Source organism: Falco naumanni, chromosome 3, assembly GCF_017639655.2.
Source record: "Falco naumanni isolate bFalNau1 chromosome 3, bFalNau1.pat, whole genome shotgun sequence".
Classification (NCBI taxonomy): Eukaryota; Metazoa; Chordata; class Aves; order Falconiformes; family Falconidae; genus Falco; species Falco naumanni.
This window is the reverse complement of record NC_054056.1, coordinates 16,785,901-16,797,599: the sequence shown is the minus strand read 5'-3', so window position 1 is coordinate 16,797,599 and position 11,699 is coordinate 16,785,901. Positions and strand designations below refer to the sequence as shown.

At 41.7% G+C, this 11,699-nt stretch overlaps 1 protein-coding gene across 2 annotated transcripts; it reads right to left on the bottom strand.

Moving 5' to 3' along the window:
* Window positions 1-380: 380 nt before the first annotated feature.
* On the bottom strand, window positions 381-8,982 carry TNFRSF4 (TNF receptor superfamily member 4). 2 transcript variants are annotated; one of them, XM_040588881.1, is made up of 8 exons: window positions 8,386-8,982; window positions 7,965-8,048; window positions 5,454-5,576; window positions 4,990-5,091; window positions 4,511-4,577; window positions 3,743-3,972; window positions 3,296-3,421; window positions 381-2,569 (listed from the first exon to the last, which is right to left on the bottom strand). In XM_040588881.1, exons 3-8 carry the CDS (start codon window positions 5,566-5,568, stop codon window positions 2,499-2,501), a joined length of 711 nt encoding a protein of 236 aa, XP_040444815.1. In that variant the 5' UTR covers window positions 5,569-5,576; window positions 7,965-8,048; window positions 8,386-8,982; the 3' UTR covers window positions 381-2,498. The 2 variants fall into 2 exon arrangements, with proteins under 2 accessions (XP_040444815.1, XP_040444814.1); XM_040588880.1 differs by lacking the exon at window positions 8,386-8,982 and having other exon boundaries at window positions 7,965-8,131.
* Between the last annotated feature and the right edge of the window lie 2,717 nt (window positions 8,983-11,699).

The following is an 11,699-nucleotide window of genomic DNA, read 5'->3' as shown; positions in this document are numbered from 1 at the left end:
TTTCTGAGAACGCCTTGGGTGTTCCCTGGAACGCGCTCCTCCGCTCCGTCCGTCGCGATTCGCCATCCAACCCACTGCAAGATGACAGCACCTAGGCCACAGCAACTTGCAAAGACCTCTACACCCACGACAGGGGCTCCATGTTTTTGAAGGGGCTGAGCCTTATCACCTCAAATGCCCTGGCAACTCTCAGGTCAGAACTGCTGCCAGGCCAGATTTACAGAGAACACCACGACACAGCTTCCGCGAGTTGCACAGAAAGCCAGGGCAAGGCAGAACGCAAACTCAGTGCCTGCTGAGCTGACCATCTGGAGATGCTGCTTTTGAATAACTTTTTGCTCATTTGTACTCTCCAGTCACACACATCACGCACGTGCATCTAGCTGCTACCACAATTTATTTCAGAAAGACACTATCACACTTTGTGTATAATACAAATGTTTATATACATTGTATATGCTCTTCAAAATAGGAAATAATTGCCAAGTACACCATATGTATAACATATAAGAAAACATATGTTTAAAACATGTTTCTAAACACCAGTTGTATTCTTGAATACATTTCCTATTGCATATTTTGGCATATGCTTTGGTACTGTGTAAATAAAATACTTATTTCTAATGAGTTATCTACTAAGGATTTAACAGTTCAAGGAAAAAACACTTCCGTATTATATAACTTTCAAGTTTACTTCTTCTTGAACTTTTAAGCTGAGGTATGTAAATCACACCAAAATTTGCTCACAATAACACTTCAGATTACTCTCAGAGACTTTAGATTTTGAACTTGCTACCTAAAATTTGAATGCTTTCCAAAACTGCAGCCCGATTAACTTGTGGAAGGACATTACAGAAGTAAAATTCATTTCATACAGCGTACAGGCAAAGAACCAGGTACTTTAACTGCACAGAGACCGAATCAACAGCACTTGCTCAGTTCTGAATGCAGGTTGCACTGACAGCACGCAGGCACAAGGTGATCATCCAGATGAATGGCCGGAGCACTGCTACGTGATCTTTGCACGTCTTTGCTCAAATGCAACCCTTGAAGGCCTGGCCAGTCGGCACTGTGTTAGGAGTTCAGCTCTTGCTTCTTATCAACAGAGAACAGCTAAGGAGTTACTCTTCCCTGAACCATCACAAAAGTATCGTTCATCAGCAGAAAAACTCTAAGTGTCCACGTATGTGCTCTTAAGCCTAAGACATAAACAGACTTTCCCCAGATCCAGAGCACTGCCTGGAACCAAACTTGCCTGTGGGTTTCTCTCTACAGCCACTGCAAGCAATCAAGCCCCACAGAAATGATTTAAGCTAAACAATTTTACTGTGGAGATGTGCAAGTCTGACTGAAGCATCAGCCTTGCTGATGACAGACAAGCCCGGCTACTCAGCACAATGGGGTGTCCACCGCGAGGAAGCACACAGCGTGTCAGTTGCCCAGGGCTTATAGATAAGACATCAGTTATACATGGCAACTTCTGAAGTTTACAGTGCAGACAAGTGGGACCCTACCTTTCCTCCTATTTTCAACTACAGTTTCTACTAATAATATTCTAATCAGAAATTACCGTTGCGTTTGCCTTCTGGCAGTCCACATATTCTACCTTCCACACACAGAGTAAGATCTTCAGGGATATAACCAAACACTCAGAGATCTGGAGCTACCTGGTGATCGTGAGTAATTCCACTTGTTGGCCTGACGATGGGGATGCTGCTCAGTGTGTTAACATGACATTTTCTCGATAGGTATGTTTGAAGAAATGCAGAAAAGAGAGGTGGCATTGAATAGCCATCTCCCAGCAATCACTTAACAGCTAGGACCAGAATCCCGGCACTGTTCTGGTGCATGGCTAGCACGAGAGTTACCAGCAATGACAACTATGTCTGAAGGCATAGCTGACATATGCCACTCAACACGATCAAGAAGAAATAACTTTAAAAAATGGAAGCACAAAGGAAGGTGGCTAGGTTCATCAGGGGAGATTCTCCACCTAAAGTGAAGAGAGTTCATTTGGGAACTACAATGAAACACTGAAGGTACCTGAGAGCATGTGTCTACATGCTCTGCTTAGCAACGGAGAATCCTAAGACAAAATATAAATGCAGTCATAAAGCAGGTCTTTTGATTTCCCTGTTTTTCCCTCTGCTCAATGATCAGCTCTTACACCTTTCTAAACACTTTCTTCAGTCCAGCGACAATTGCCTATCACTACATACAGAATTGCTAGCAATGCACAGAGGACTAAACTAACGCAGCCCTGGCAACAGGGATGCTGTGCACAGGATCTGCCTAAGAGAAAGAATCACATGATTCCACCAAGAACAGCTACTCCCATGGGTCCTAATGCCAAAGGGGCCGCAAAACGAGACCCAAAGGAACCGAAGTGCAATTAAACAGTTACACACACACACACTTAAAGTCATAGCATGCTCTGTCACATCACTTGTTACGATCGATTGGCTCAGAAATGCAGGAAACAGTAACGTAACATGGAGTCAGTTTTTGATGAGACTAGAATTGGAGTCAATATGTTCTTCCTGGATAGGAATTCGAAAGCTCTTTGCATCTGAAAAACAGATAATAAAATAAATAAAAAATACTGTATAGAGCAGAAGAAGCAGGAAAAGGGAAGCCAGGGACTTTTCCAGTTTCATGGATGACTAGGCACCTATGAATGACATATGGCTCAGTGCTTGTCTTTCCAGCCAGTGCTAGAAAACACCAGGGATAGGGAACAGTGTATTTTCATTCGTTGCTCTATGAATGGAACACGAGGCAGCTGTGGGCTCACTCAAGAGCCAGGCTGCCACTTAGTTCTGAATACAGAGTTCAGCTCTTCTCAGTCAAACCTTTCCTGTGTTTACAGGAGACAGTTCAAGACAGTTCACCTCTGTGTAGGCAAAGACTTCAAAATATGCTTTTTTAAAGACTTTAAAATATTTTGATTCTGGGTCCTCTCTGTACTGAATTCCCTGCACAAAATCATTACATCATTTTTGAGGGACTAGGTGGGGGGCAAGGGGAAGTTATAAGGCATTAAAATCAAAGGAAGAGAGAGAAAATGCTTCTGTGTGGCAACAGGCAGGGGAACCTGTGCTCTGTAAGAATGCAGACTTGAGACACTATGACCTCCAGTGCATCAGGACTAAATAGAGGATCAACCACTGGTAGTAACTGCAGATGACACTGTGCTACTTAGCCAGGTAAACTTCATGATTGAAATTATCAAAGTTCAAAGAGGGGGCTGTGATCATTCCTTCCTATATATTTTTCCCCATAAAAAGAAACTCACCCTGATGGTTGTTTCTGAAAGGCCTCCTCTTGGTCTTTTTTTTGGCTGCTTGGATAATCAACAGGAGGATGGACATTCCACTCACTATGAGCAGTATCAGACAAATGAGGATAAGGAATAGAGACCCTGGAAGAAAACCAGAAGAAGAATACACTAAAAAAGATTCGTGTTTCTAGCTGGAGTTCCCACAGCTTTCCAGCTTCAAAAGAAGGAACCAAGAACCCCACAAGTACCCCTGAACCACAAAGCCTAGAAGTCTCAGCTGCCAAGCAGACTAGCAAGAAATCTGGAATGCTGTGTGTGTCTCCCTGAAAAGACTGTGCACAATACAGATAAGGTTTCTAAGAAAGAGTGTGATTTCATTTCCAATGAGATCAGTTTCAAGTGAAAATTCCTGTCCAGCTGCAGTAAACAGAGACACTAGACTTGGCCAATCCTGCTCCTTACCCCAGTTAGGCTCTGTGGGGCTCTCTGTATCCAAGCAAGTGAAGGGAATCACACTGGGTCTGGATGGCGAGAACACTGCGGTCGACATATTATTCCTGTGGTCAGCGGTGGAGAGACTCAAAGCAGGTGTTGCATTCTGAGATGCAGCTGCCTGTGTGACATGGTTGCTGCAAACAGCATCATCTGTTTTTGTCCCTGGTCGAAGAGTACTTTTCCCAAGAATGCTGCAGCTAGAGGTGTAAAATAAATCGGTGCAGTTTTTCAGACAGTTGCACTAACGACTTTGTAAGTGATCTCCGTGGAACAAATGAGTGAACATTACAATCCTTGTGTTACAATACAAACTCAGGCTTCACCTTTTCTAGATTCTACAGATATGTGAAGAATAACTAAGCTAACTGAAGTTATTATGGAAAAAAACTGACAATCTGTGTTTCTTAGCATCTGTACATGTACAAACGCCTTGAAGCACTGCTGCATTTGGCAAGGGAACCTTTTGCTATAGAAACAAAACATCCAGATGTTAAAAAAAAAAAAAAAACAACCACAGGCTGTTTTTGTTGCCGTAGGTGGAGAGAGAAAGGGCAGAAGGCAAACAGATGCTTCAAATCAGTATGCAGACTGCTCAAGGCTCCTGGGAGGCATGAGGAACATAGTCGCAGTGCACCCACTGCAGGTTTACTCTACACACCACGATTTGGGCATCAACTGCTTACAGAAGCAAACCTGAAACGTTGCTCTGAACATGTTTGGAGCAGGGATACATACTTGGTCCAAGGTTGACAGTTTTCATTTCCTCCTACAGAATAAGACCCTTCAGGACATGGTGAGCATACTGCAAAAAAAGGAGACTGCAGTTGAGTTCAGTTAGCAACGTAACTGCATGATAGCTACACAGTAATTTTACTAGTAGTCTAGCCTACAGAACAGACACAACAAAACCCACACACCCTCTGAACGCCGTAGTCATTGCAGCAGAAGTAACACAACATGCTCAGTGTTCATTTCAGCCTGCAGCTGGCAAGGTTTCCTTTTCCGCTACTGGCTAATTATGGCTATTAACAAGGAGACCATTAAGATTTCTGACAGCTCAGGAATCACAGGGCAACCGTTTGCTACAACTACCCTGCTACAACACTTGCGCAGAAATATCAATGAGACAAATGGCAACAGCTTTCACACCAGAAATAACGACCTCATCTGAAGCGAAGGCAAGAGCTGGAGCATCTGAGACGTCACTAACTTACCACTTCCCAGCGTGTATTTGGCATGTGGCATGTAGCCCGCAACACACATGCAAATTCTGTCAGATGTCTTCTCACACTTCTTCACTTCCACACTCCCCTTCCCTAGCAACAACAGAATAAAGGGCAAGTGAGAGACAAGAAAAAAGTTAAGAAATAAAAAAATATATACATTAACTAGTCAGTGCCTATCTGTCATGTGTAGAAACAACTGCAGAGAACCATTTATTAACAATTCTGAAAACACCTTTTTTCAGGCAGTACAAGCCTGCTTCCTTCGAAGGCTCTACCATCAAAACCAACCAGGAGATATCAGCTATTGAAATGATAACCCAGTCTTTGGGCTCGGTCATCTCAAGTGACAGGCTGTATGCCATCAGCCTTTGAGGAGCACGCAAAGAAAGCATATGAAGACTGGCTGCCTCCCAAACTCGTATCAAGAAACATCCACCACGCAGCTGACTTACTAGTGTTGCAGATTGTACAGCTCTTGCAGAAGCTGTGGTTGTGCTCACTACTGAAGTACTCGTCTTGACAGGGGGCACAGACTGTGTCTGCTGTTGCAGTGCAGCGCTTTCTCATTCTTTCACCTAAAACAAAGACCATGTAGAAAGGAGGAACTGATTGTTATCAGAAGGAAACCTTCTTTGTTTTCATGCACTAGAATGAAAGAGTGCCCAGAAAAAAACAGTTCCACCTACAACTCTGGCTGAAAACATTCAGCAGATTTAGACATGCCAGAATCCCTGAAAGTTTTGACCCATAGCATCACTGTAGATTAAGCAGCTAAACTGGGCTAGCAGGGGCCTGGTGACTTGCCCAGAGTTGAGGCAATGCCCCAGATGATTCTGCCAGTGGATTCCAAACATCACTTCTCCAAACCACCTTTTCATATGGTTTAGACATCACAGCTTGCAGCCAGTGTCAGTTAGGAAAAAAAGCAGGGGTTTAGCATAGCAATAGGTCTGATCTCCAGCATAATACAATGGTTTTACAAAAGATCTTGCCTTTCCTTATGAAATAATTCATGCAATTCAACCCAAAGTAATCCCAAACAGGTACAAAAGATGGTAATGGACTGCTCAGGTTCACAGAAAATTCATTAGTGAAGCAGTCAAAAAATAAATGTTTCTAGTACCTTTGTGCTGGCATTCTGAAAGCCCATCAGGCACGAAAGAATGTGGTTATATTTTGATATGCATCTGTATTGGCACCCAACATCAAAGTTGTTACTAGCTCCATTTCATGAACGGTGAGACACAGCGCAAGACGCAAGGCACGCGTTTATTACTATTCCAAACAGTGTATCTGTATCGCACATGACGTTTAGAAACAAGCTCTGAATGCTTGGTACCCCCAAATTTCAACCTATACGATACACAGTACTTACACAGGATTCCAGGCTGATGCGCTAGGATGACAAGTTTTGTGAGCAAAGCCATTTGCCCAAACTGAAACGGCAAGTTAACAGTGAATTTTGGAAAAGGAGTTAGACATGTTCCTTCTATCTCACTAGCTTGTCTCCATACCACACAGCAGGAACTACAGACAGCTTTCATGACCAGAGTTTTTACAGTTGAGCTTAAATACATCCTCATTCTCACAGACTGTTTCATTTTGGTTCTCCATTTTCCCATTCTGCACATGAACAATGAGCACCAAGTCTCTTGCTCGCTCCAATTTTCTCTTCATTTATTGAGTGCTATCAGTGGCAAAATACCAGATCTCTTTAACTATCACAATATAAGCAAAACATTTCTGCACTTCTACCATCTACACAATCAGGAAGAAACTATGAAGCAACAGCAGCAGATTTGCTAACAATGCAAAAAAACTGATGAAAGTTCTTTCAGTGTAAAGAGGAACAAAAAAAGTTTAGAGATAAAGTATTATCTGTATCTGCACACAAATACACCTTTCTTTAAATCGAGTTCAGAAATACTCAGATTCAAACATTTTGAGAATGCAATAAATTGAATTTATTCCAATTAGCATCTTGAAGACAATACTACAGCATCAGTTCACACCATATTGTGTAGTAGACTTAATTATGAAAAGAGAAGTAACTATTCTGAAAGATGCACATAAAACCATACGCAAGACTTCAAGTTGCAACTGCATTTAAGACATGACTTACACCCTCTCTAGGTGTGTACATGCATGTACCTGTCTTTTAGTACAGTCAATCTTGACTGTACTAAAAATAACCCCCTTTGTTAAGGGGATTGCTCCTTGAACAGCTGTATTACCTGTTAATTCTTGTTACACTTCATCACTAAGTCATTTCTATAATGAAATCCCAACTATTAAAATATTTGAGGTTTGACATTTTGCATTTGTTCTTCTCAATACTGCATTGCCTTCAGAGACAGTCAGATTGTGGAAAAAACCACACACATGCAGAACTCAGAATTCAGGCTCATTATGTTTCTACAATAAGAAAGGAGGAAACAAATACATTACATGTCAAGTTACGCTTTGCTAACCTCTGCCTATGAATCAAGCATATCTTTTTCCTCCATAAAAACACTCCAAGTAGTATAAACCTCGTTACAAAAAGAAGCTTAAAATACATCTGTACCACCAGAATTAATTACCTGACATTTTCCATTCTTCTGCAAGATTTCTGAGCTTCTTTCTGTGGCAGTAAAGGACAGTAACATAAATGCTACCATCTTTTCTCAGCTAATGCTCCCACAATGAAAATGCCCAGACTGACACATTAAGCCAGCTGAGCCACACAAAAGAAGTCAAAGAACATGTAGCTCTTTCAAAGAGGATTCCTAAATTAATTTATAGAAATAATCTCGGTCAGTCTATACTGAAAGTCTCCTCATCAAATGCTTTCTCTCCATATTATGCTTCCTACATTTGCATGGTATTTCCATCCATCAAGCTGTTTTCTACCAGTCATGAGTTATTAACTGATAAATATTACATCAAGCAAGTATAACCAACATCCAGTGAAAATTACTTACCAGGGGCACAGTCCTTGCAGCATTTTTCACCAAAAAGATATTCACGTTCTTTGCATTTCAGTCCCAAGCAATGGCTAACAGTGACTGCCAGCAGCAAGAACAGAACAGTAGAAAACTGTGAATAAAAACCCAGAGCTACCATAATGCAGCCCTACTGTCCCTGAAAAATTCTGATAGCAGCAAACTCTTGGAGAAGAGATTCTAAATCGCTGGTGACCAGCACAAATTCATGTCAGTTGCTGGGAAATTCCCAGCATGTGCTCCACGCCCCCATCCTTCTTCCCACACCCCACAAACCCACTTTTTTTTCTTCTGTTCACAACTGAAATATTCATAGGTAGAAAGACAGCATGATGACTAGTGTTATAAAAAGATTTCCAGTCACAGCCTTAAACCAGAGTGCCTCCAGCCAGGTATGTACCTTTCTGCACAGTGCTAAACACAGGTCTTGAACGCCAGGAGAGCTGGAAGAGATGATCCTTGTTGTTGTGAAGAGGGATGTTAAAGCCATACAGAGGTAACACCTGAAAACCTTCATGAATGAGAGCCACAGGCAGAATGAAGCGTAGCCCACAGGCTTGCTGCTTAGAAGACGAAGTACAGATTCTCTCCCCTTGGTCTCACCCTAACCACAGACCCACGACTTATTGCTGCGTAACAAATAAGGTTGTTAATACATTTCTCTTCCCAGGGAGAGTGCAGAATCACAGATCATCAGTCATCTTGGTATTGCCCTTGGTATTTGGAGACAGCAAAAGCTACAAACGAGAAGCGTTCGCAGTGTCCATTTCCCAGTCCCTAACTCCCAGGCTCCCCGCACGGCCGCTGAAGAGCAGTAAGCCTCTGACTCCGGACTCGGGGACTTCTCTGTTACCCCCACCATTTGCTCCCATGGAAATAAAAGCTTCCAGCAGAGGTGTGCCCCATGAAAGCACAGGATGCAACATTCATGTGCCAGCTACTTCTGATGCCTGTTTTGTTCCACAGAAGCATGTTAACTCTGGAATCCACACCCCCAGAGGGCTTCTCCATCCAGCTGTGCAAGCCAGCAGTGACAGAGCAGGCTGAACAGCCCACTGGCACTGCGGTCCTGCCCGCGCCCAACACAAGCGTGTGGAGTAGAGAAGAAAAGTGATCACACTAAGAATTAGTGGGTTTAACTTTCCAGGCTCACTACCGGAATTTTTGCTAGCTTGATCTTATTGATCTAGGATCCAAATTTTAGGTCTTCCAGTTCTAAAAGACTTGAGCAACTCTTGTGCAAAGGCCCAAGTAAACAAGACATCCTACAGCGAAAGATGTTTTATTTACGTTGGTTAAAAAAAATAGCCAGACCTCCCAGACAAGGCAGATCTACAGTCAGTTCACACCTAAAGGCAAAGGAGATGTGACTGGAACAGGAGTACTCGTGGAATCCCAATTAGCCTGCACTCTTCGGGAGGACTGAACAGCAACATCCAGAACTGATGCTTTTCATTTTTCTTAAGGTTCTGTAAGACTGCTTAAGAGTGGAAAGGACACAAAAGCGAGGCAAAACAGTAATTGTTTTCCTACTTCTCCTATTTTCCAAGCATTTTGGAAAACAACCACTATGGAATAGAAGTTATACCTTAAAGACATTCTTTCCACAAGGGAGCAAGGCTCTGCCAGAGCAAGTAAACCACACCAGCTGGACTTCAGCTACCTTCACACTTGGTACTTGCATGCGGGAAATACCCAAGTCTCTTCCCACTGCGGTGTCATGCTCCATGCCATTTAAGTGGCTTTACGCCTCATGATTCAGTCACTCCTTCGAGCAATATTTAAGCAGATTTATTTTTCTCCCCAATTCTTTTTCACAAACAGCAGCAGGCTTTACCTATTCAATAAATCAATTATTATTCGACAAGAACTGAAAAAGCAAACTCCTATGGTGTTCACAAACTGGGTAAGGTTAAAATTCTGCTATATACATTTGAACTGAGAACTCCCAAACCACAAGAGCAGTGATGATGAAGCATTGATATTCTTGCTAAAGATACTTTGATACAAGTTAAATGCTCATTTAATAAAAGCAGTTAGCCACATACCATCTTCAGAATTCAACTTTTCTTCAAGGCACCCCTAAGCGTTACCTGGCTTGATACTGCCAGATTCCTTTACATGGCCATATTATGCAAGTAAACAAAACAAGGAGAGAACACAACAATTAGCCAAAACATTTCACATCTAGCACACTCCTTGGCTGGATTTTCACCAATGCAAATTAACCTCTCCAAAACGCTGCTTGGCATTGCCATGAGGATCACATGTGCCGCAGGCTGCTCCCAGAAAACAGCCCGCATGCAGCTACTCTGGGTGTAGTAAGAGAGGAGAGCTTCAGAGTGGTGAATTGAACCATGTTATGGGTCAGAAATAAGAACCTGTCCTGATTTTATTTAATACACAGGTATCATTTTTGACTATAGGTGCTTATCCTAGATGATACTCTATACAAGCTTTTGAATTCTACAGAGATGAAACAGATGATACAAAGATGATGTCCAGGAGACAGCAGCACTCGTAAACCGAGACCTATTAACAGCCGGCAGATTGCCTGTGTACTTGAAGAAAAACCAAACAGCAAAACCTCATATGGAACTTGTAACTTGTGCTTGATGAAAGGCTTTAAAGAAAAAGTCTCTAGATTCCTTAGACATCACAGGCAAGTAAGGGTTCACCTATGGGAAAGAACCTAAAAGAATCTGAGAAAGATTGAGTACCTATAAAATACTTAAAGGATTATTAAAAATAAACAAGTCTACGGACAAACATGGATAGTTTGTACTTCTAAAATTCCAAACCAGGAATATTCTCATGTACCTCCAAATCTCACCATGCAGTCCACTTTATCCTTACAGCTGTTAGTTAACATGTGATCCTGATTTCTGGCAGAGAAAAATAAAACATGTTAAGATGTATAACTCCATGTATACTTTAAAAATTAATTTTTCACGGTTGTTCCTCAAGTTTCAGATTTATCAGGTGTGTGGCAAAGACAGCAACAGTACATACTTTAACATTTTTGCAGTTACTAGCTAGATACTGCTAACCTTGTATTTTTCAAGAGATTCCATGCTCATATTATCAAAAGATTAAACTAAGATCGCGTATGCATAATCATTGCCTTTACTGACAGATAAACTTCTAAATTTCATCATCATATTTCAGCTGCTCAAGAACGCCTCTGCAAACTAGCACTTGCTTTCTGAGCATCAGGTGTGACAAGTTAGAACTTGTCCACTCAAATTATATCTAAATAATTGAATTGTGCAAACAACTGGAGTGTAATACCAGAATGCAGTCAGGACATTTATAAGATTATGAACTAATATTGCTAAAAATTTTGTCTTAACTAGACTGGGAACAACCACACTGCAAAACTGTATGTTTGCATGTACGATTTTGTGCTAGTTAGAAGTGCAGGCCATTATGTGCTTATGAAGTCTTAGTTAAAACAACAGCAAAGCAAAACCTAGACCTTTTGCCAATCAATCTAAACAATCATACCTAGGACTTCTCCCAAGCACCATGATTTTATACACTGGATTTTGGTTTTAACATCTCCAGACTCTAGCCATATTAAAATTTCACTACCCTGCAATCAAGTACCTGTGGAGCGCTGGAATGGGGGTGGGAGTGGGGGTTGACTAATACGGCAGACATTCTAAGCTCATTTAAACACAAGATTATCAACTAAATTTATCCCTCTCTTAA

What these genes read in the sequence shown, in the direction of transcription:
- TNFRSF4 (XM_040588880.1), bottom strand. Translation starts at nt 8,106, where the DNA reads ATGGTAGCTCTGGGTTTTTATTCACAGTTTTCTACTGTTCTGTTCTTG. An exon ending in CCCCACAGAGCCTAACTGGG is followed by an intron (nt 3,422 to 3,742) that starts GTAAGGAGCAGG and finishes GTTTTCTTCCAG; the next exon opens with GGTCTCTATTCCTTATCCTC. An exon ending in TTTCAGAAACAACCATCAGG is followed by an intron (nt 2,570 to 3,295) that starts GTGAGTTTCTTT and finishes TCTGTTTTTCAG; the next exon opens with ATGCAAAGAGCTTTCGAATT.